Here is a 24,354-nt window from a genome sequence, read left to right as displayed (position 1 = left end):
GTCATCGGGCCATTACGGTGAGACGGATTGCAGTCACACCTGGCATAAAAACACCAGTCCGCGCCCATCAGATCTCCGTTCCCCTGGTCTACGTGTAAATCACCAAGAACACCACATGGCCCTGTGTGTGTGTGTGTATGTGTATGTGTATGTGTGTGTGTGTGTGTGTCCTACCCTCTCCCCCAGAGTCTCGGAGCATGGTGTCGGCCACCACCACGATGGGCCTCTTGAGGACGTGGGCCAGGGCGAACACGTGGCACTCCTCCAGGCTCTCGTACACCGGCTCCTCCGCAGACTCCGTCCTGAACAACAACATCAACACACCAACAGCATCAACACAACTTACACAACAACAAACACCAGCTGAAACACCTCGTCTATGCTGTGTATCTGAAGGGTGGAAGGGCTGCATCCTGGTCTCATGGTGTTTTTGGTTATAGGCTGTGTTTATTCAGGGTGTAACATAGGTCAGGCCAGACTAACCAAGATCGGACCAGACTAGACTAGGCAGACGAGATCAGATAGAATCAGTACTTTGGGTTTATTTCAGCGTAGACTAGGTCAGGCTAGACTAAACGTGATCAGACCAGACCAGAACAGGAGCAGGAGTGGGAGGTAGCCATTACCCATTGGTGCCATTAGTGCTGTAGTGTATCCTGGGCTCGCTGGACGCCAGCTTCAGTAACTCGTTCCACTCCTTCTGCCACTCCTCCTCTGTGTACACCAGGCCAGACTGAGGGGGACACACACACACACACACACACACACACACACACACACACACACACACACACACACACACACACACACACACACACACACACACACACACACACACACACACACACACACACACACACACACACACACACTCTGCGTGTAACTCTTCTGAGAAACTTCTTTCTGAGAGGCTACAAACTTAGCCTAAGGGTTTTTCCTCAAAACTGGCCTAGGCCACCTCTACACAGTTCAGCTGGTAAAATAGGCCGCAGGTCTCTGAACCTCACACCCAATACTCGGTTATTCTTGGCCCCATTGTTGTGGTGCAAACCCTAAACTATTGTTGGTTCTTCCAGATTTCCTGCCCCGCCCTGAGTACCTGGTCGTCTTTGATGCCGTCATCTATCGTGCATGCATATCTGGTTCAATATGATTCCTTCAGAGGTGTGAAACTCACATTCGGCTTAGGTTATCCTCCTACTTATATCTGGGAAGTTTCAAAACTTGTTTGTGCAGAACCAGCCACCTAAACTTCACACGCTTCTATAAAGATTGTTTGCTTTGATTGTCAGAAGCCCTCACTTGCGGCGAGTTGTTGACACAAATTAATGCATTGGCTGAAATTGTCAGCCCTGCATGCGAGGTGTACTTGAACGAAAAAACCTCGTCCTTAATGTGTGTGAGGAGGACAATTGCGCTGCGTTCGCGCAGGTAAAAAGCTTCAGCTGACTCCACGCCCGTTTACCCCCGCTCTCAAGCAGTGACGATGACGTGTGATGGGGATGATGATGGACAGCGAGTGCTCGTACACGTAATGTTTGGAAAGGGTTAGGGTCTGACCTCTTTGTTCTGCTGCGTCTGCTGCCACCTCCAGCGGCGGCGAAGCGCCTCCCGCTCCAGCCCGTGGTCCATCAGCGTGTACAGGGACTTCCGGAGCATCAGGTCCCGGTCGTGGAAGCCCCACATCCCTGCAACCCGAAAAACGCAGCATGACGGTCGGCTCATTCCCACCTCGGAGAAGGCTCCCTGGACCGTCTCTCTACGGAGTCCCTAAGTATTCAGATATGGACCCTAACACTCAGATAACCCTAACCCATCCATTATGTGTAACTATTGCGTGTAACTTGCGTTGAGCCTACAAAAGTTGTACCTGTATATGTAAAGACCAATTTCGCATTTTGGGCATGAGTGGATATTAAGACAAATATGCAAAATAGGTAAGATATTGCTTTAGCACTACTAAATGACCAGTATTATTCTATTCATCTGAAGGGCATAGGGCCGATAGCAGAACAAGGCTGGAGCATCAGAAGCAGACAGAGTCTGGTTCTACTTATCCCACCACACACATCTGTCCGCTGGCTAACTGCACTGGGCAACAGGTCCGCCTAACAGATGCTTCATAAAGCCACATCGCCAGCTGTGTTCCATTCAAATGTGGCGGTCCTATTATACCCGTTGATAGCACAGAGGCCTCTCCGTGAACACATGCACCATGCTTCTGGGCCTGTTCAGCCCCGAGCTGATGGCCTCTTTTTTTAAAACATCAGGATGGAGATACAGGGTACATGAGTCATGAAGTATATCATAAGTGGAGTGATGAGGGGTCTTGGAACCCTGCCTGGCCATCACTTACAGCCCAATTAATTTGCCGTTCTACAGCTCTTCAGCGGGCAACGCCAGTGTAATACGCACCGTTAACGCCGTGAGCTGCAATTAGCCGTTGAACTAACAATAGTGCTCCCATAATGAATGTTAATGGAGTGTGAACGTCTGCTGTAGCAGTGTGCCAGTGTGCCAGTGTGTGTGTGTGTGTGTGTGTAGGTGCTTTGTCAGGGACATTTGGGGTACCCACCCAGAGAGGCGGCGTGTAGCAGGCAATTCCCATCCCCGCTGGTTGCCAACGGTAACAGACTCTGGCAGTTTGGGCCCACCCTTGTCCACCAGTTGAGACGACCTGGGGAGGAGAGGCAGGAAGTGTCAAGGCGGCTATTTGGAGCACAAACACAAGGGGCTGAACCCGAGCGCCTGGCTCCCCGGCGGTGAACTTTCCGCGCTGGAAAAACACCGGCCACCAGGCGGAGATCCCAACTGACGGCCTCCCCCTCCATGAATTACAGCACCGTTCCACATCATTTGAAGCCACTGTAGCGTGGGTGTGGCATGACAACTTCCTTATTATTCATTCACTTCCTGGTTCATAAACAGTTCAACCTGCCTATCCCCCAGTCGCAAAGACATCTGATCGACATGTTCCAATATGTTGACTTATGTTGTTGCCAAGACAATATCTTGTCTTGGGTATCGGTTACTCTTTGGGGGATCCGATCACGCCCGGCACATTAAGAGTCAGGTGTGGACACTCCCAGGTCGGGTCTGGCCTCTTTTCTGTTGTGCCAGATCCCATCCCGGGTTGGTTGTGGCGGACACCATCTGGGATGGGTTTGAACAGATAGCTGGCTACTGTTTAAATTAAGAACATCCCATGTCCTGAATTCAGTCACATGGCTCCCGGGAGGCATGAGATGCCACCATGAAAATTAAACGTGACAAATTACAAACTGCACTTGGGAAAGTAACGCATGATTAGATCGCTTGGTTCCGCATCTTAGTGAAGTATGTTTCGTAATCTAAATTAAAAAGGTTAGAACATTCACCGAGAAGCACATAAATAACATAAGCAAAAGGTTATATCTGTGATCTGACTTCATAACATAAATATTCCTGTTGAAATGTGGTCGATGTCTCATTCAAATGTTAGGTCTCACTCCACTGCGACTACGCCGTGTCTGTGTTCCGATCCGGGGGCGCTGATTACAAATAATCAAATTGAAATGACAAGTTTAATGTAGGCCTGGAGTTTGTTATGGAATCATCATAACAACGTTGTTTATGTGCGTGCAGTGTCGTCTGTAAACCTCCTTCTTGTCGAGGATTGGAACCACACCCGCTCCGGGGGTGTGAACCCGCCCACTCAGGTCGGGGATAGGCCCCGCCTACTCAGGTCAGAGATAGGCCCCGCCAACTCACCGGCATGCTCCAGCGCCACCATCATGGACTGCTCTATGAGGTCCCTCTCGATGAAGCCCCGGAAGTCGTCGCGGTACACCGTGAGGTCGGGCAGCTGGAAGGTGCACAGCGGCATGTCCAGCAGGTCGCAGGCCGTGGCGCCCGTGCTGGACACGTGCGAGCGCGCCAGCGACACGATGGTGGAGCTGGCGTGGGAGATGCCGCGTGACAGACGCTTCTCCGTCGCTGCTGGGGGGGCGGCGAGACAAGATGGCCGCAGTGAGCTTGGAGGCGCTGTCATTTGTTAGTCAAAACAAAATGACTGTTAAGTGGTTGTCCTTTGAGTTGAGAAGCTATTACTAAACAAAAAAAAAATTGTTGTGAAATGGAGCCTGTTATGTGCACACTAGACTGTAGCCCTGGTTCACTGCAACATGGCATGTAATCCTTTGGACACACATTTAGCATTTTATTTACCTAGTCTAAAAAAAGCCTGAATAAAGATTTCAGATAGCGTCATAAACGCAGTATAAAACAGGTCATAACCAGGCCTTTCTGGGCATGTTCCATCCCTCCCAGCTCCTCATCCTCATGTATACATTACCAGTCAAACACGATTTAAGCAGTGGAAACCCCACAGGAACTGATTCTTTTGATAAGTAAATGTCAGTATGACTTAAATACTACCTTTTTCACACCACACGCGCTTCACACTTTCATATTTTCCTTGGCAACGACACCGCCTCCCACTTGCATCTAGAAGTGTTGCTATTCCTAACATGTTTATGAACCACACACATGACAGGATGGCTGGGGGGGGGGGCTTCACCTTGCACCACTTCCTCCTGCCGCTGCAGCAGGGGCCGGCCCACCCGGGCCATGTCCTTCTCCGCCGGGGGCGGGTACTTCCTGTCCTCGCCGAAGGAGTACGGCAGGTTGCCGGCGTGCACCTGTCTCAGCTGCTCGAAGTCGCTGAGGGCCGCCGTGATGTCCCAGTTCTTACCTGTGGGGGCAGAGGTCGGTTAAGACGGGGGAACGGCTGGCGCCACAAATTGCAAAGAGCGAGTTACGGCGCGTCACGACGCGGCCGCACGCCGGCTCGGTGTGTGGATGTAAAGGCCACCGGTGCGTTCCGCTGCGTGGGTGAACATCAGGATCGGGAGCAGGCTCCTGCGTGCTGCCGAGGCGTCGCAGTACGTTACAGTTCCCTCCTGGAGCCATATGGAGCTTATGCTGTTGCTAGGTAACAAGAGAGCGGAGTATTTGGTGTATGTGTGTGTGAGCGTGTGTTGTATACCATCTGTTAGTGTATCATTTACTTACCGGCAGACTTGTGCCAAAGGGGGTAAACTACCATTTAGCTGGATGCCCCCCCCCCCCCCACACACGGACACCCACACACTTGAACTGACTTCAAGGAAACAAGGGTGTCACAGAAAGCTTTTTTATTGGAACTATTGATATACCATTATTATATAAGTTAGGTATATCTTGTATGACTTATAAGCATACTATTTACTGTGACCAACTTTGAACACAGAAAAATACTATTGCATAAAGAAATACATTCCTGTAAATATTGCAGTGTCAGAATTTCCCATCATGCTTTGCGGGGGTACGTACCCTCCAGAAGATCCCTTGCCAGTCCCGGTTCGGCTCCAGTTGAACGCACAAATTCGGACAGGACTGTGTCCATATCCACGGTCATGTGATCATGAAGTGACAGGGCGATGGGGGAGCATCGGAGCGGAGGAAACTAAACCCAACTAGACAGACTAGCTGTTCACTGATAACAGTCCTGGCCACCGCAGCCAGGGAGGTGGTGGGAGGAGGAGGAGGAGGAGGAGGAGGAGGAGGAGCCGCTCTCTACTCCACGCTACGCTGCCAGGCACACCTGGAAAAAGAGAACAATGGCGTCAGAATCAGTCGGTACCGGTTCCAAGACCAGAGATGACACGGGTTGAGGTGAGAACAAGCCCAGCCGCCCGCCACACTTGACGTCATTGTAAGGCAAAGGGCCTGGGTGGGGGGCACAGGCCTTTTGCTCCGCTCGAACTGACCTTTGAACTCTTTGACCTTAAGCGGTCACGACACAGTGTGGACCTAAACACAGCTATATGTATTTCTATTGCATTTGCTGGAAGTCATGCTGAATAAAGTTTGGTAATGATGATATTGTGTTCCGCTGGTACTCAATCATCCAGTTAGCAGGTAATGGTCAAATTGTGTTACATTGTAAGAGTTAAAGGTGTGAATAACTCAAATTTCTTTGACTGGAACATTAACCGCAGTTGCAAATATTACATAAAGTGGAAACACACAACAGCCACCCCACCCCCTCAATCTTAAGATGATAAATGACTCCATTACATAGTCATAGTGACGCTAAAGGATGCTTGTGGTCAGCTATTCACCACAAGGACAATTCATCTCCGTGGTGGCTCTGCTTGGTTTTAGATTCCTCTCGCTAAGTTTACCATGACTCACTCTCTCCTCCGCACCTCCTCCTCTCTCTTTACAGCTGACTACACTTATTTCATGGTATTGTGCGTTAGTGCTATTGGGCCAACGCGGAGAAGAGGAGAGCAGATAGCAATGGACACAATTCACTTCATGACTCATTTAATTCAGTTTAAAATGTATCCAAGCTACTTCCATTAAGGTGTTTGTTAATTATGGGGCCAATTAGTCTGAGTGGGTGGACATTAATCGAACCAATCAATGACCCATTATCACAGCAGTGGGGCTTGTATTACTTGGAAAGGAAGTGGGTGGTGCTGTTATTGCCAAATCCTTAATTATCCACTCACGCCCCTTCTATGCTTACTTCCCATCCTATTATGCTGTTTGAGTTGGAATTGTAGCTCCACATTACGACAGCTGGATAATATGTTGTGAAAATGCTCTAATTGTCTTGAGGGAACGATGTGAAGAGAGCATGAACAGTGTGTCCTAACACAGCAATGCAAACCAGGAGGATGTCATGTTATCACTGTCAGCACATAATGTACCTGTAAATAAAGACTGCTGGACATCTGACTCAGATTGGGGATTTGAATGTGTTCCCAAGGAAGGCAAATGCAACACTTTTAAAAATACATTTCCCAGAGTCACCTGAATATGAAATGAAAAATTATAGCCAAATTAAGGAGCATTATGGCAGGTCTGCATTGACGTCCTTACGAGATACAACCCCTTAGCTCCTAGCCAGAGGTGGAGGCTGGTAGCTAGCATCACACATCGTCTTCCCACCCATACAGGGGGGACCACGCCAGGTAAACATAGAAACCCTGTTCCCTGCCTTAAGTTTGTTCCAGTCGGAGGACGGTTCGACTATGGCTTGGTGGTGGGGTTAGACCCTGCAGCTAGCACGGACGTCCTGGGCCAATGATCTGTTGTCCTGGCCGGCTGAGCCTTTGTCTGACAGGGAGGAGGGGAGGCCGTTACGTAACAGGAGCTGCTGACAACACGTGGGTTGAGCTGAGCCGATCCGAGAGCCAGAAGTGAGGCCTGGATCATTAGGGCCGGCATGGAGGTCACCGCACCCTGGCGAGGTGTCACAGTAGGTGGGCAGGGAGGAGGGACCCGTGACCAGCACATCCGTGCTGCTGACTCCAGCTATGGAAGTGGGCTTGGCATGCATGCAAGCCCTTAGTTAAATGCCTTAATGTGCACCACAGACATGCCATGATATGTTTTATCTGGCATATCTATTTATGTAGGTCTATTGTTGGTTTATAGATAAAATATTGGCGTCGTTATTATCAATGCATGCAAATCTCATGTTCATGCTGCCATCCCAACCTTTATTGTGACTGGAAGGTCACAATAAAGTTATTGCGACATCAATAAATACAGCAAAGCAATATTAATACAAAAATCGCATACACAGCTCTATGAGCTAAGGATCTTTTTTCACAGAAAAACTACAGTTTAGGGCAAAGTATTATACTGCTTTAGCACACACACACACACACACACACACACACACACACACACACACACACACACACACACACACACACACACACACACACACACACACACACACACACACACACACACACACACACACACACACGAGCCATATTAAGAGGGAATTGTCGGCGTTGCTGCTCTGACATTGAGGAGGGAAAGATATGTTTCTGTGTTGTCTGTGTCCTAATGATGCAGAACACAGGCCAAGCTGCCACCACCTCTCTGTACGGCAGCCAAGCGCTAAAACGAGGTGAACAAGATTAATGACCATGCAAGTTAAGTGCATGAGCTCCATTTAAAACTTTGTATCTCTGCTGTACCGGGCAGGCATGCAGTCATAATATTCAAGAACGTTAAATAAATGATGTTAAATAAACATCTGATTCAAAGTCGTCGCATCAAATATTAAAAACAGCCACCTGCATGTAAAATAATAGATTGTTTAAGTGTCGAGGATATGATGACGGCCTAAAGGACAGGCCCATTGTCCTTCCAACAGACCTCTCTTGGGAACTTAATATCTTCTCTGCATTAGCATGAAAGTATACTAGGTGAGATATAAACTAATCAGACCAAAGAGATTTTATCCCATTTCTACTGCAGCTTCATCACACATTATCTTCACATGTGTAGACTTATAGAAACGGATCCATTCATCACTAATTCCCAAGTCACAACTAGGACACAATACTTCAAAGAACTGTTTGGTTCAAGGTGGATAATGAGATGGTCTAAATAAGTATGGACCAAGCTAGAGATACTCAGTTGATAACATTTTGCATTGCATTTTAAATATCAACAGTCGTCCTAGAGCTAGCACAGAGCACACGAGACGAGAGGAAAAAGAGTGGACGACCAGTAACGGTACGGCAGAGATGGGATGGCGGAGAACGCGGTCGGTGCAGAAGGTGTTGCAAACGCCGACCCAAGCCCTCCGTCATGGCTCCCTGTGCAAGCATGCTGGGTCACACAATATGAGGTGGCCTACATTTACAGAACACTGACAAACAGGTACACTCCAGAGATGAAGGTAAACTAGCCCAGGGTGTCTTCAAGTGGAAAGATTCTCCCCAGCATTAGCCATCTCATTGATATTGCTTTCCTTTTTTTGTTTTTTTTTATACCTTACTCAAACATCTTAGGCAACACCTACCTACACTTAACCACTTGTAGCGATTCATGGAAAATAGGCAGCAGAGAATTCTTCCATTAACGTAAGGAGCTGGGGAAGGAGTCGTCGAGTGTCACTGCTCCTTAGTGCGGCTTTGTTATGCTTCCATTTCACCCCAGGACACAACTTTCCCTTTCCCCATTACAAGAGGGATCACCTAAAGCCCAGAGGGCAACCGGCAACCTAGCTAAACCATTTAAACTTAACTGATTTAAGGACAATAAATCACGCTTTAAAAACAGAAGGCGTCATCCCAGGAGCTCCGGGAGAGCGTTGAAACGACTGTTTGTTCCGTTGAAAAACGCTCAGAGAGAGAGAAAGGTGACCAGCTCCATAATAAATGTGTCAGTGTTTCTTCAGCTCAACTCAAATAAACTTTTCCTGTGATGATGGTAAATGTGAGGCACATCCGTCTGCCCTCATAACATCATATGAGTAATAAGATAAGGGAGCCTGAGCAAGCACCAGCGGAGGCAGGGCTGGGCCCTGCAGCGCCCAGTGTTGAGTTCGAGAGTATGACTGTAATGTGGGTTAGAAGGTGGATGCTGCATCCCTGCCCTGGAATTCCTGGAGGCCCATCGGATAATAGAATAGAAATGGGACACTAGGAACAAGTAATCTTATTACTCTGATCATTAATTATTGTGAATATTCTTTTGGCGTAAAGTAATTGCTTAGTATTTATATGAACTCGCCGGTACCTTCGTAACATGTCACGTAACATTAGGTAGGAACTCTTCCTTTGAATCACTGACATTAAGTGACTTCAAGTGAAAAGGGGCTGTGCTGTCTCTATGGATCTGGACTGAGTGCCAGACATCGGGGGCTGTTATCTCTGGATGTTCACAGACGGGGCTGGGCAGCGTGCAGGCACGCCATCGCTTGGGGGATAAGGTAAACAACGTGCACGACCGCTGAACGAAGACCAGAGATAAGATTAACGGCAGAGAGAAGGAAAACAGAAGGCGAGTGTGGTGACATCATGGCAGCCCTTCAGCTGGCTGGATCTCAGCGGTGGTGATGTGGTTTAAACCGGTCAGCCAACACCGACTGGACCATTACATAATCTCACAGCTCCCTCTCAGTAGCAGGAGGGGGAGGAGATGAGGGCATTCTGTGTGGACTGGTGGCAGGGTGAAGGGAAGTATGCAGGCTTCCCTGGAGGTAATATCTGCTGAAGCGTTGAGTGTGTGGAAGTATTAGCTTAAGGAAGGTTTAAATTGGTACGTTTGGTTCGGGTGTAGGTCTTAGGTGAGTGGTTAAGGGTTGGGGAGAAAGTGTTCATAGCTGTCCCCATGGACACCAAGCCTTTCCGTCAGCTCGCCTCCTGGATGTATGCAGATAGCCACTCAGCTCAACACAGCAGCAGACTCACAGATCTAGAAATCAACAGATCACTGATCGGGGAGTAATGCTAGAGACACTGAGATTTAGGATTGGTGCCAAAACCAATACCTGATAATGACCTGTCAGTGAGCAGTCGTGCAATCAGCGGATACCTGCATACATTTGACCAACTGTCGTGCGTCATTGACTATACCATGAGCAACCATGGTCAGGTCCTACGTTGGGTGCATGCATAGAGAAGTCTGCATTTCTCAGCGAAGAAAAGAGAACTGGAGGATGCGTTGGAATCCCTCCATCAGGAAACCGATGGCTTTTGCCTGTATTTCTTATTCTTCTATTAGAAAATCGGTCACCATAAATTCACACACACACCCCCATTAACCAATGATAAACCTGATAAGTGACAGGGCTGCTGGTTATGGGCGCAGGAAGGTCTAAGTGTGAACCCTGTTTCCAGTAGGCTTCTGGCGCGATCCAACGATAATGGCCTCATATAATACAATATCTCAAGCATGCACCATGTCCGCCGTTTGTTGTACTCTTGCGTCTGTTCTACACAATCACAGTGTAGGACTAGGTACCTTTGATTATCTAGTCACGGGCTAATGCAACCTATAGCATAATCATCGGTGCATGACTGAAGTGGCACTAGTAATTCAGTAACGATTCTGCACAACTGCTGGATGCATGTAGGGAAAACAGTGTAGCAAACCATAGCTCAAGACATATGAGTAATCGGACAGAGGGATTCAACGGTGGCTAGTTGGAACAAAAGCCTTTGTTCTAGTAGACCACATGTTTATGCAGAACCGGACAATGCTTTCATTATTACAGCGACGTAATGAGCTGGGGGTAAACACAGCACGCTTCAGTGAAATAATTCAACACTGTATGGAAACAACAGCTACGACACTGGAACACATGAGACCCAAGCCTGACATTTTCTGCAGTAATGCCTGGGACCGCCGGCTGGATGTGTCGTGTCTGAACTCAATGCAATGTGCTTTTTTTAAGGGGGGAAGAGTTGCATAAGGCCCTAGCATACAATGAGCATTAGGATCAGAGCAGCGCGTAAGGTGTTAGACTCTAACACAATGAGGCTTTGAAAGACTACACAAGTTAACATGCGGTTCCCTCAATCAAATCGACTCAGTCAGGTTTTATACAAACAGAATGAACTGAGTACTTTCCAACTCCAAAACTCTAGTCAGGTTAAATACCAGAGAAATCTATAGGTCAGGGATGTATTGGCAAATACATCATGTATAATGTATTAACATGAAGCTTTTGAGTCTGCATACTGCTGTGCTTGTAAACGTTATCTTGACCGTAACACCAAGGTCTCCCTGCTCCAGGGGAAACCTGTTTGGCCTGTTCAGAGGTAAGGGGCTAATGTTTTTTTTGTGGTTGGCGACCTCCAGAAAATCAATAGAGTAAATTAGAGTTTGGCCAAGCCCTCAGATGGACGGAAGTAGCAGGAAGGGGGAAGGGGGGGGGGGGATCATTGGCAAATAAATCAATGAGACCCAGTGAGGTTAAGTCTCTTTAAACGGAGCTCAGCAAATGTTAACAACACTAGTCTATAAGTGAACACTAGTTTTCTCCAGTGTGTGAATCAAAGACCTCTTAAACATTTATTGGATGTAGCAGAAGCTAGGCAGGAATTTAGCTGCACAGGTCAAGCGTTACTATTATTTCTGGCCAGGAAAACTATGCTTGGCGAGGTTCCGGCTATGATGAATAAACAGATATATATATATAAAAATCTGCTTCTAACGACTAATGAAAACTATCCCAGATGTAAAACCAAACCTTATCACTCCAAGCAAAATTGGACCTTATACCAATGACCTATTGACACATGGTTTACAGACCTACAGTGCAAAACATTGCACGGTTACATTACCAGCCCAGCTTAACGCATGGCCCCCATTCGTGTCCGAGTTCCACATGGAGACAAACATTCACGTGAACACGCCCACAACGAGGATGTCAGAGATTCCAGAGCCATGCCACCCTCCCGCAGCCCAGACCAGACTGGCCCAGTGGCTATGGAGCTGGTCCAGTCACCGCTCAAAAATCTGCCGGCCGGCCCCCACGTCTTCCCCTTCCCCTCTCTGCTCCACATTCCTATGGCTGGCCATTCGACTAACACATCCATACAACAACCCACTTCTGCTCAATCGGGGATAAACACCAAGAACCAAGAAGGTTATTCATGCAGGGAAAAGGATCAAGATTGAATGTTTATTTAATCAGATTGGAATCTTTTCGTCCCATCTAAGGAATTGAGATTGTTAGTGCGTACTGCGTAGAGATGTTTTTAACCAAACAAGTTAGAGTTCACGTTAAATAAGTGATTGGAAGATAAACATTTATCCACAGAGATAGATGTTTATGTTTAAAGAGCAAAACTGTAGGATAATTCAAACAAGCCAGTATATGCCCCAAATAACACGCAACAAAACTCTGTAAGAGATAGCCTCCTACTTGGCATTCAAATTGTGGCTTTTATCAAATAAAAAAGAGGGACCAAACCAAGCAGGTGACCTCATGTTGTACAGCAGCCTGCTTGATCTAATTTTCCTTCTTGGTAAGTGAACTGGCACCCCGCGGCATCCACAGTTGTCCGAGACTAATCCAGCACCAACGTTGAGCCTCGCTCCAGGACAGCACTTGTAATGCAGTTGGACATTCTCATGGTTCATGGTGGACCACTGTACTGTGGCCTCTCACTGCCACTCGCTGTAGGGTGCCGATAACGGCCAGGTTCACGGGGTTCAAATGGCCAGGGGCAGGGACAACGCTCCTGAGTGCGACTGTTTATTTAGCAGAGTGTCTGAAGGTGATGTCATGCTGTAGCAGAGAACATTTGCCCTTCGGCTCTGTGATTCGCTCGGTGCGGTGTGTTCCTGTGAAATCCATGCACAGCATTCCTGGGCCTCTCTCTCTCTCTCACTCTCTCCCTCTGCGATGCTGGCTGGGAACTCCATCATTCAAAAACACCCGGTCCACGCGTTACATTTCATAGGAGAACGGTTGCCCTGTGTGCCATCAGGCCATAGCAGATCACGGGTCAATCCACCAGGCACCATTAGGTATGCCCTTATTTATTTACCAACTCCCAACAGCTGGCGAATTCACACTGCTATTGTCGGAAGAACACTCCAAAAACTTAGTTTGGTTTCTTATTCCGTCATTTTGAATTTTTTAAGCCAAGTGGCCCATCTTGGTAGTGCAGAGCTGAGAGTTTCCAGGTCTGTTTCCAGGGAGTGTCCCAGCATACCCAATTGCGTCAGGCCTCATTGAAAGCCTCTGAAGCAGAATGATGTGGATAGGCCTGCTGCCACCCAGTGAAGACAACCATGACTCCTATACTGTGCTTTGGCTAGTCATGCTATGCCATGTTGACATCTGCGTGACGTGTCAGGTGTTTAACCAACACTCAGCATAGCAACACAAACGGAGCATTCTATTTGGTAAATTATACAACTGTTTTGTTTTTTGTATGTTCTGGGATGCTGGAACCTAAAAGTGCAGACTCAGTGTTAGAGAAGTCACTCCTCTAGGGCTGGCTGCCTCTTTATCGTTGTCCAGCCTTTGTGTCCATCACATCTCCATGTCTGTCTCGGAGACTGCCAAGCTTCCACCCGATGTTGGAAGGAAAATTTTGAGATTACTATTTAAAACTGCACAATGAGGTATATTCTCTGCAACATGTTTTGCCACATTTCTGTGTCTGAAGTACAAATCCCTTCCACCCGCAGGGATAATATAATGAACTAGAAAATGCATTTCCTGCAGAACATGCGGTAAGTGCTGTCGTACAAAGTGAGGTTGAAAATATTTTCTAATAAAGCCAGATAATTTAAGACAAAGAAACGTTAAAAGCCGGTATGAAACTAAAACTGTGATTCTGAAGAAACTTTAAATGATATCAAAATTCAGTTTGGATATTATTGAAGATACAATTGTGTCGATTTGTTAAATGGTTTGAACGAACGGTTGAAAAAATTATTTTGTTACGTCTTAATGGGAGGACGTCTCTGCCGTCCTCCCATTGACTCCCATGTTAAAAAAATATAGTATTTTAAAAGTATAATATCTTAAAAAGTATAAAATATTTAAAAAATCTGAAAAGAAGCACGCAATTCCAAGCTAAGATGAACATTTTACATTTGAATGGAGTCTCTAGGTGAAAATTGGAGGAAGGAGATAGGTCCCAAATTTTGTAGAGAATAATAAAGAGGAAAGAAAAAAAGAAAACTAGAAAATGCATTTCCTGCAGAAAATGCAGTGGGTGCTGTAGTGCAAAGTGAGGTTGAATTTTTTTTTTAAAGGGGACATATTATGAAAACAACACTTTTCCTGGGATTAGGGGTGTTGTTATGGGCTCTGGTGCTCCCACACGCATACAAACTTTGAAAATAGTTTACAGTCTACAGTTACCAAATGAGCGAGTCAGTTTCGGCGACCCCTCCTATGTAGGAAGTGGGCACAGTTGAATATTACCTCCCACTACCCCACTCCCCTCCAATCAGAGCATAGCTACGATTTTGTGGATCAGCGGACGAGCAGCTCCGGCGGGGGGAATTCGGCGGCAGCCCGGCAGCTCAGCTCCGGGAGTACCCGTTCTCCTCCATGTCGCGGAATATGGACTTGAGAGAGTCAAGGCCAAAGTTCCTTTGTCCCAATTCTTCCCAACCGTGGCCGAGATATCCCCCACTACAAGTCTTTACTTGTTGTGGAAGTAGGGCTGGGCGATTTTTTCGGTTTAAACGATTAATTAGCATTTTTACTTTGCTACGGTTTGTGAAATGGCTGAACCGAAAAATCGTGATTTAAAAACAGTTCTAGACTCTTCAGATTTGTTTTGCTTTAAGGGACTCCGTAGTAGCCTCCTCTCTCTCTTTCCAGAACGCGAACCCTTATCCCCAATACAAAACAGCAACGACCAAAAGGTGTGATATTCAATCAAAGATGGTCCCATAAAGAGTAGACATTGGCCACAGGTCAATTTCCAGATAGAGCACGACGAGTTGCAAGCACTTAGCCGACTCCTCACATGTGTAAACTCAAACCAAAGCTGGCTGACGGGTTAATCCTAGAGGCCGGCCCCAGTGTGGTGTTCTGCTAATGCTCATGTGAATCTCCATGTGCTGCGGGGCTTGGCACACCCAGAGGCGGCCATACGTCAAAGCCCCGTGTGATGTCATCCAGGGGGCGAGAAGCTGCTCATCAGGCCAGGGTGTGGGATTACGGCCCTTCGTGCCATCGAGACACTGGGGAGATAGACTGGGACTCATGTTCAGGATTCAATCCAGGAATCGCTTAATGCCAACTCTACTGTTGAAAGTGGCATTTGGTTTCATACGCCCAGTGAAAGCGGAGTTATTGGTCTGGGATAGCTCTCACCGATACTCCCTTGTTCCCCTCGTTCCCCAGCTGGGTGCATGGACCAGTATGATGGAAGTCAAAGGTTATATGCCTTGAGGTGTTCAATGTCAGGCAGCAAACACTGCATATTCAAATTAAATTTCCATACAATGTGTTTTCTACATTTTGGTTGCTGCTTTCCAAGACAAGCGCCTTGGAAATAAATGGATCAGCAAATGATGCGAACCAGAAAATAGGACATACTATTTTATGCTGCAATACTTCTTACCTGCTTATCCAATCATTGTTGTTTAAGTTAGCCTTAAATAATTTACATATAATTATAGAAGTAACTTTGAACAGCTGTTAATTCTAAAACATTGCTATTGCTTGGTACATAATTAGATATTTAAATCTGCATTTATCCTTGTATTCAATTAAATTCAAATATCAATGCATGGAGCAGAACTTCACACAGTAACCCTAGTGGTAGTTAGTGAGGTCCCCCCCTTCACTGTAAAGCATCTTTGAGTGTCTAGAAAAGCGCTACATAAATTCAATCTATTATTATTATTATTATTAGTATGAGGCTGACATATAACACATATTCAAACCTATCCAACAGGTCTAAAGCACTGCAAACAGAGTGTGACACAGGCTTGAAACACACCACACCTAACTTGCCAAGTCCAACCAGCCGACAACAATAAGCATACAACAACTCGCCAAGATCAACAACAGACATACCACTCTACAACAGTACATCTAACTTGGCGAGTACCACAGGAGTACACCCAACTCTACACAGAGACCTACCACCCTACAACTGGCCACCCAACTCTAAACAGACCTATACCAGCCAACAACAGTACACCTAACTCTCCACAGAGACCCACCAGCCAACAACAGTGCATCTTAAGGGCTGATTATGGTTTCCACGTTCACGCAACGCAATGATCACGCAGACGCTTCGACACAGTCGTGAACCTCTATGGTTGCGTAGGCTTTTAGTAGGCGGACCAATCACAGCCCTAGCTGCTGCGTCTCCTCGACGACGGTAGGATACCATTTTTGGGAGGCACACATCAGGCCCTTGCAGAGGAGGGTCTGCAAGGAGGTAAGGGGTCCGTAACGCCCTTGCGTTTGCGTGAACATGGGACCATAATCAGCCTTTAACTCTACACAGAGCCCTACCAGCCTACAACGGTACCCCCCCCAACTCAAACAGAGACCTACCAGCCTATAACAGCCCACTCAAAACTAAAACAGACCGACCAGCCTCCAACAGTACACCTAACTCACCAGGCGTGTGGCGACTGGCGAGTGGAGCCACTGAAGGGCAGGTGAGGCAAGCAGTGATGGAGGTGAGGCGGTGATTCTGGGCCTCTCCACCCTCACGTAAACACCGCTGGGCGCTGGCTGGCTGCTGTGTCACAAGGCTGGCAAGCATCCAGCAGGGCTGGGGAGGGTGGGGCTGCAGAGTTTTTATGAGTTGCTGTCTGGGTGCGCGGGCCTCTCTCTCTCTCTCTCTCCCTGAGACAGGCTACCTATTGATCGCAACCTCACTGTAGTAGTACAGGGACAGAGCCTGGTTTCTCCTACCTCACACTGACATCTCTTCCTGTCCCGTTGCTAAGAGACACACGGGATGATGGGAATTCACGATAGATGTGTTCTTATTGTAACCTTATGTTATCAGAAACGTTGCAGGTTTGAGTTGCAGTGCGTGTTCATATTGTGCTTTACAGTTTACCACACAGTAGTAGTCTTTCATTCAGCATGTTTGAGCCAAACTCGTCACATCATGTAAAAGTGGTTGGTTTGTCCTACTAACCTGGAGAGGCCAGCCTCTATTTACTTATTAATATGACTGTTTGCAGCAAGGAACCTATGGGAATAGCCGGGCTGCTAATGGGCTTGGCTCTACGACTGACACTGGACCCCCCCGCGCTACTGTGCGCACACACACACACACACACACACACACACACACACACACACACACACACACACACACACACACACACACACACACACACACACACACACACACACACACACACACACACACACACACACACACACACACACACACACACACCTAGCAGCTGTTGGGGGTCGGCCCAGTGAATGGATGACTTTAAAATTTCATATCCTTCGGCTTGCTGAAGCAGCATGATAGCCAGCTTAGATCCAATATGGCAGCCATAGTGCCAAAGCACAAAGATGCTTGGTTGTTGGTTATATGGACCCTTCCTTTCAAAAAAACATTCAACCAATGGTGGATCCAAGTCAACAGCTCACCTGTATGACTCGACCCTGGAAAGGAATATAACAGTGACTGCTGTTGTGCTCTCGGCCCACAGGAAACAGTTCTAGAACGTTGCTGCCAGGCCTTCAGCTGTGACCAATCACATCAGCCTGAAGCCCTTTTCGCGACAACCTTTAACCCCTTTTAATACTGGGTACTCGATACACACACCTTTAACCATTCCCTTCCTATTCCAGTTCATAAAAATGTATCCTACAGCCTGTCACATGTTTTTTTACCAGCTGCATATGAAGTCATTAGCTTGAACAGGTTTTTTGTATCATGTTAGCGGTTGTTCAGATTCTCACATCAATGGGAGGTCCCAAGCAAATTATCTTAAATGAGTCAAGAGGCAAGGGGAAATTATGTTGCGTGATACACAAATGCATACCTTACTTGAAGCTCATCAGTGTCAAATTCTGCTTTACAACTCAAATTTGAACACTCAAAACTACTGTGTGTGAGAAACAAACTTGAAATAACAAAGTCGCCACTGTTCCAAAGTGTCCACAAGTTAGACAAACTCACCAGCCACTGCCCATTTCAACAACAATGGTCGGTTGGTTGAGACGAGTCACCCACAGTGCAAGACGCTTAATCTGGGCAGCCTCTCTTCCATGCGACCATTTGGGCGTGTGTGTTTGGCATTTCAAACACCCGGCATAGTCACTGAAAGGAAACACTACAGGTGGGAGGGGACGTTCTCTTTGCCGACCACAGCACAACACCTCCCTTCTGCAAATTCCACAACGCCTGCAGTAATGAGTTTCTCATACCCTTCAGCGTTCCAGATTCTGGAGTCTAGCTAAGGAAGCAACAACTCAATATATTTATTTGTATTTAATCGTCGTGAAAAGTCTAATAAAGACTGGAACATGTAGATTAATTCATAGGGGAGGGGGGCTCAGAAGCAGCAGACAGGTTGCCCATCTGGACCAAAAATGGCAGAAAAACCTCCATCTCTGTCCTGCTTCAGTGTTGACAGTATGTTCTGTGCTTCAGCAAACAAAATAATCCATAAATGCAGGACCTGAATAATTCAAACTAGAGCGTAACGCAACCCTGTCGTTAAAGTGAAATTAGGATTAACACTCGCAGTATTGAAAGAAGTAACATTAACTAAGGACTGCTACGATGGGGCAACGTTAGGTTATGAACTGCTGCCAGCATGGGGTTGCCAATAAACGCGTAGTGGCTCACGTTGTCAACTCCGTGCTGTTTAACACAAGCATAATAACTAAGGGGCTACGCAGGAGCATCGTATTGTGATTATTCTGCGCCGCTCCCTTGAGATCCCCCCTGTCCAAAACTAAAGCTCTCCCTGGGTTATTGCGGTGGTTGACTATATCAATGAATCAAACAACGAATGGGACTTGCACTGCTTGTAATAAGCCCAGTCACTCACTCACTCTCTGCAACTTTACAATAGACATTTGCTTTACGTGCAACTTGGAACAATAGTTGCATGAGGCTAACGCAATGCTAACCAAGCAACTCCCACCTCTTCTGCCGTATAAACTGCAGTTTCACCACAGTGCTCATACCCTGTCCTAACATAATTGAATTTTAGCAAGCTATAGGAGCCGGGTATATTCCAGACGAAAATACACCTTACAAGAAACACAGCACTTACATAAACATCTCATGTGATCATACGGAATGGGTTGGTCGGCGTTATTCACATAATATGCATTCGCTCAAATAACAGATTTTAACTCACATGATAAACAATTGGTGAAATGGTTTAATTATGCATATTCTATCAAACTATAGTACAAGGTAAATAGACAGGACCATGGCATCAGGCTAGCGAGCAGCTACCTCTAGCCAGTAGCTAACATTAGCTAGTGGAGTGCCCCTTGTCTGCTTACCTTAAGCGGCCTCGCAGATAACATTTCATCGGTTATAATAGTTTTCCAGGACTTCTGAGCTCCTCGATGCAGTCTTCGTAACAATGTCCATGAAAGATTCACTTTTTGTACTTTTCACGATGACCACTCGAGTTAGAAATCCACACCGGACCACCAACGGCAAAGTAATTCTTTAGCCACTTAAAACAACAACAACGTCAACCACAGCGCTCGGGCCCGCCCAATTAAAAGCGCTGACCAATCATTGAAGAGAACACACGTCGCTGACACTCCAATCGACCAATGACGGTATTGGCGCATCTGAACGACGATGTCCAGCTTTATACACACATACGGTTTAAAAGATGAGTAAACAAAGTTCAACATTGCAATTATTCCCTCAAGTTTATCCTTTAAGGAAATCGTATTGTTACCTTAAAATCTGAGAATTTAAAGAAAAACTATTTATGTCAGCAAATGTTTTCAAATAGAAATGAAGAATTATTGAATAATACTAATCCATGTTCCCAAATACAAGTGTATATAAAGATAAATATGAACCATAACTTCAGATATGTTCTACATAAGCAGAACCGAAAAATATTACACAACAGGCAGTATTATTTGATGGGTGAAGTCATCAAGATGATGGTGTTTCTAAATAAAGCAAATGGCACAATTTCTATTTTTAAAAGTTTAATTTGACCGCTAGTAACAAAAAACAAAAAATTCCACTGACATAAAATGCATATTACATAACCAAATTTTTACTGTTTAAAAAAACAGGTGACTTCCAAATTAAGCAGTTTAGTTAGAAAGCTATATGGTAACCCATTCTGCAGGAAGCTTTCATGTCACAATGTTACATAAAGAGACATACTTGAACATAAAAGCGCATAGTCGCTTAAAATTATGATCGTGTTGGTGGATGACCAGTTAACTGCCACTAAGCGTAATGGACAGTCTCTATGGCCAATTACAAGCAGGAAAAATAGATCAGCGCCGCCTTCTTTCTGGGCTCCGGCTACGCCTGCGTCCGCCACCCCTGTAGAGATAAAGAAAGTTTTACCATAAAGCCAAGAATCAAGGTATGATAATATACATCATTGGATGAAATAGACAGTAGCAAAAACACACAAAACATGAAAATCAAGCACATGGGGGTTATCCTAGTCCGGCAGTAATACCTTGGCAGAGGCAGAAAAACCCAGAGCCACACACTCACCTCCTCTTGTTCTTGGGTGGCCCTCTGACGAAGCCCCAGTCCACGCTGATTGGCTGGCCCATGAGGTCCTGGCTGTTCAGACCCTCCATGGCCGCCTGTGCTTCCTTGTAGGTCTCGTACTCTACCAACGCGTAACCCTGGGAAGGACAGAGCAACGGCAGGGCTCACACACCAACTTTCAAGAATAGTCTGTTTATAGAGCAGCCTTCAAGCACAAAGGCTATTCAACTGTTCTGTATTTAAAAAGGACAATAGTCAACAAAAAGTTCCATTTATATATTAAAAGGTGAAAATATATGCCAATGAAGACAAGCTTTGATACAAATCTAGAGCAAACAAAGTTTTCGGGATAATAGATAATAATATGAATCATAAAATGGAAGCAATTTCTGTGTGTTTTTATTGTACACTAGTTCCAAGCAGGTGTTTGTGCTAAGATAATACAAGGCTGCCACCTAGTGGTTGAGATCGAATATACCCAGCATTAAAACATTCCGCTGAGATCGAACAGGAGTAGCAATCACTGAATCAATTATAATAGTATGTTATTTTCGCATTGGTGAAAAGACGGAATTACTCATAGCATCGAAAAACCTTTTCTATAGGATAGGGAAAGCTTTTACTTTGTCCTTACAAAATATTTGGTCAGTTTTACTTTTCAATCCAAATATAAAATAGTTATGCACATATTTGGATATAGCCTAAACTGACAGTGACAGTTGTGTATCTGTTGAAGGGACTTTGGCCTTTTAATCCATAACTTACCAAGCTAATAACAAATTAGACCTCATTCATCAGCCTAGCCCAAGATATAGAGCCTAGAAGCAAACGACTTATTAGGGATTCGCTACGGTTAGTGGAAAGGGATGACGGAACCGAGAGCAATGCATGGACAGCAAAAGCCTACACAAGCTTTTGCTCTCGTAGAAATGAGTAAGCTCTCCTCCTCATGCATCAGACTTGCTCGGAGTCCGAGTCGCACTACCTGAATCTAATCTATAGGGAGAGATGCCGGATGCCCAGCACAATTGTTAAGGTGAACTTTTCCGCATTAGTCTGATCATATTTCTTATTATTATTGATCATATTCACCAGGTCATAAAGGCGACATTCCACAAACGCAGGTGGCTACCCTACATATAAAAAGTAAGTTTGGAACTGCTTAAATCTATGTAAATATTCATGTCACAATCAATTGTAAACATGGTGAACTGGTAGACTTTTCTTATCATATATTCTGTCACAATGTTGAAGCCCATTTCTTAAACAGTCTGAGAGAAACTTTTAACAACTAACCTTCAGATACCCTGTTCTTCGGTCAAGGTTCAGGTGCAAGTTTTTGATTTCTCCAAATTCTGCAAACTTGTCGTGGATGTCCTCCTCTGTGGCTTCCTCATGAACTCCAGTCACAAACAGGATCCAGCCCTCCACAGCTACATGGGAGAAACCAGGAAAAGTTTAATGATACACTAATGAAACACATCTGCTGTTATTTAAATGAAATGCACAGCTTATATGTTTGACTATTCTAAAATGCCTGCTCATACTAAGCAAGCAAATCCAAAAGGACAGTGTATGGTTGACTTCAAGTGTGCGGAGAGTCCACACACGACCATGGTATTTATATAGTCGCCGTTAGGCCACAACGTTGCTGTTGACGTGCACTTTGCTTGTGGAGGTTCTATGCTCGTCAGAGGAGCACGGCACAGGTCTTTATCGTATGAGCAGTTCAAGCACGGACACTTGCATATAAGGTCAAGTTTCTAAATTAGACAAAAACTATGACCTATAATTTTACAGACTAAATACTATTTAAAAAAAAATCAAGGAAGCTCATTACTTGACTACGTGATGTCCTAGATGTCACAATTTTGGAGGTGCATACTACAGGCTACAACCCTACACGCCAGCTGTGCTGGCATGTAGGGTTAAGGGTGGAATACAGCTGGATGCGATCTGCAAACTCACCGCTAGATACCACCAAGTCAAATACATTGCAACTTTTAACATTAAACTTACAGCGTTGTGGGCCAGGCTCATCACCGTCCTGTTCCACTGTATCATAATCCTCCTTGATTCGGGAACGAGCGCCTTCATCCGCTAATGATAGACATTCATGTTATTACATACATTTCACAAACCACACAAATTTGTTATAAAACAAGGTCACTCAGAGAACTCACCTGAGCCGAAACCCCTTCCCTTCCTCCTCTTCGCCTTCTCTTTTAACTTGTGGATGCTCTCTGGAGATGGAATCATTAGAAAACATTAGAATAGGGCCGGGAGAAGTATTGTTGTAGTTTATTTGCTTCTTGTAATTCCCGACACTCTTTTTTGCGTATTGGGGTAATTGGGTCTGTTAAATACCTGTGGCTTTCTCTCCATTAAAACCACAGATGTGTTATTTGAACCAGCTGTTGTATACATTTGGGCATTGCTTGCAGACTCCTCGGGATAAACAAGTTGTGCTGTACCATTTGAGAATTTGGAAAGTCAAATCTAGGAGAAACATATAATACATGTTCTGGAGTGGCACCATTCAATTTACCTTCAACGGTTTGCAATTCAGGCAACATTGACCACTTAGCACCTAAGCACGCTTCACTTTTTTTAATCACGCTAATTTATTTAGCGTAAATAGCTAGCTCACTGGCACATTGCCAGGCTAGTTACATAGACGCAAATCAACACAAAGACAAAACATATTGTAATTATCCATTCAGTTATAGAATACATACAGCGTAGACAATAATGGGTAGAGCTGCAGGCAATGCCTAAAGCATTAGCTCCAATGTAGCAATTGTTTGAATGGAGAATTAGCACATTAGCAACCTAGCATGCTAAGGCCCAGCACCACGCACCCCGATGCTACTGTAGCGGTTTCTACACAAAACCCAAATTGCCAGAGCTTCACTGCGTGTGAAATAAATATACAGCACATTTAACCGACTGTAAATTAACTTAAAGTTACCATCACCATCCTCATCCATAGGAAAGTCTTCGCCTCCTGCTTCGTGAAGATCTAAAACGTCCGCCATGATGTCTGTGTATGCTGTTCTCTGGCGCGCATGTGTTGTGCGAGTCTGTTCGCGTCGAGTAGGTACGTTCCATCAGAGTTGCCAGGTTGCGGTAAATTAAGTATTTCTAGACGCAAGATGTTGTGTTTTTTGTTTTGTTTTTAGGACAATTGATAATAGAGAGGTGTTTAATTATTTAAACAAACCTGTAGTATGTCATACGTGAATTGAATATAAAAGCCCGTGTAATTTCCCTTTATACTCTGTGGTCTAACAAGTCTATCTGTCATTTCATTTTTTTATGGGTCTTCATGCAAAATGTGAATATTTATTAAGTTGAGTACAGCCGT

At 45.6% G+C, this 24,354-nt stretch overlaps 2 protein-coding genes across 9 annotated transcripts in view; both read right to left on the bottom strand.

The window, feature by feature from the left end:
• Positions 1 to 20,294, bottom strand: part of otud7b (OTU deubiquitinase 7B) — a 33,143-nt gene extending 12,849 nt beyond the window's left edge. For 3 of the 7 annotated variants that reach the window (XM_060064515.1, XM_060064516.1, XM_060064517.1), the window contains exons 1-8: positions 19,784 to 20,294; positions 5,353 to 5,623; positions 4,559 to 4,732; positions 3,751 to 4,023; positions 2,576 to 2,677; positions 1,561 to 1,688; positions 627 to 733; positions 175 to 302 (exon numbers count right to left, since the gene is read on the bottom strand). In XM_060064515.1, the coding sequence (XP_059920498.1) occupies positions 175 to 302; positions 627 to 733; positions 1,561 to 1,688; positions 2,576 to 2,677; positions 3,751 to 4,023; positions 4,559 to 4,732; positions 5,353 to 5,437 (997 nt within the window). In that variant the 5' untranslated portion in view covers positions 5,438 to 5,623; positions 19,784 to 20,294. The remainder of the gene's footprint in view (positions 1 to 174; positions 303 to 626; positions 734 to 1,560; positions 1,689 to 2,575; positions 2,678 to 3,750; positions 4,024 to 4,558; positions 4,733 to 5,352; positions 5,624 to 19,783) is intronic. The other 4 variants (XM_060064518.1, XM_060064521.1, XM_060064520.1 and 1 more) reach the window with 2 other exon arrangements.
• A 147-nt stretch (positions 20,295 to 20,441) lies between these two features.
• rbm8a (RNA binding motif protein 8A) lies at positions 20,442 to 24,116 on the bottom strand. Of its 2 annotated transcripts, none has more exons than XM_060064527.1 (6): positions 23,965 to 24,116; positions 23,171 to 23,230; positions 23,007 to 23,087; positions 22,284 to 22,420; positions 20,988 to 21,124; positions 20,442 to 20,807 (listed from the first exon to the last, which is right to left on the bottom strand). In XM_060064527.1, exons 1-6 carry the CDS (start codon positions 24,023 to 24,025, stop codon positions 20,759 to 20,761), a joined length of 525 nt encoding a protein of 174 aa, XP_059920510.1. In that variant the 5' UTR covers positions 24,026 to 24,116; the 3' UTR covers positions 20,442 to 20,758. The 2 variants fall into 2 exon arrangements, with proteins under 2 accessions (XP_059920510.1, XP_059920509.1); XM_060064526.1 differs by having other exon boundaries at positions 23,959 to 24,108.
• Positions 24,117 to 24,354: the final 238 nt, after the last annotated feature.

Source organism: Gadus macrocephalus, chromosome 11 (genome assembly GCF_031168955.1).
Source record: "Gadus macrocephalus chromosome 11, ASM3116895v1".
NCBI classification, from domain to species: domain Eukaryota; kingdom Metazoa; phylum Chordata; class Actinopteri; order Gadiformes; family Gadidae; genus Gadus; species Gadus macrocephalus.
The sequence above is the reverse complement of the archived record's forward strand: the minus strand, read 5'-3'. Positions and strand labels throughout refer to the sequence as shown.

Excerpts from the sequence above, each read along its gene's own strand:
- rbm8a (XM_060064526.1), bottom strand. The coding sequence starts at position 24,025 with ATGGCGGACGTTTTAGATCTTCACGAAGCAGGAGGCGAAGACTTTCCT. Across the intron at positions 23,088-23,170 it reads GGGAAGGGGTTTCGGCTCAG|CGGATGAAGGCGCTCGTTCC; the intron begins GTGAGTTCTCTG and ends GTCTATCATTAG. Across the intron at positions 22,421-23,006 it reads TGAGCCTGGCCCACAACGCT|CTGTGGAGGGCTGGATCCTG; the intron begins GTAAGTTTAATG and ends TCTCCCATGTAG.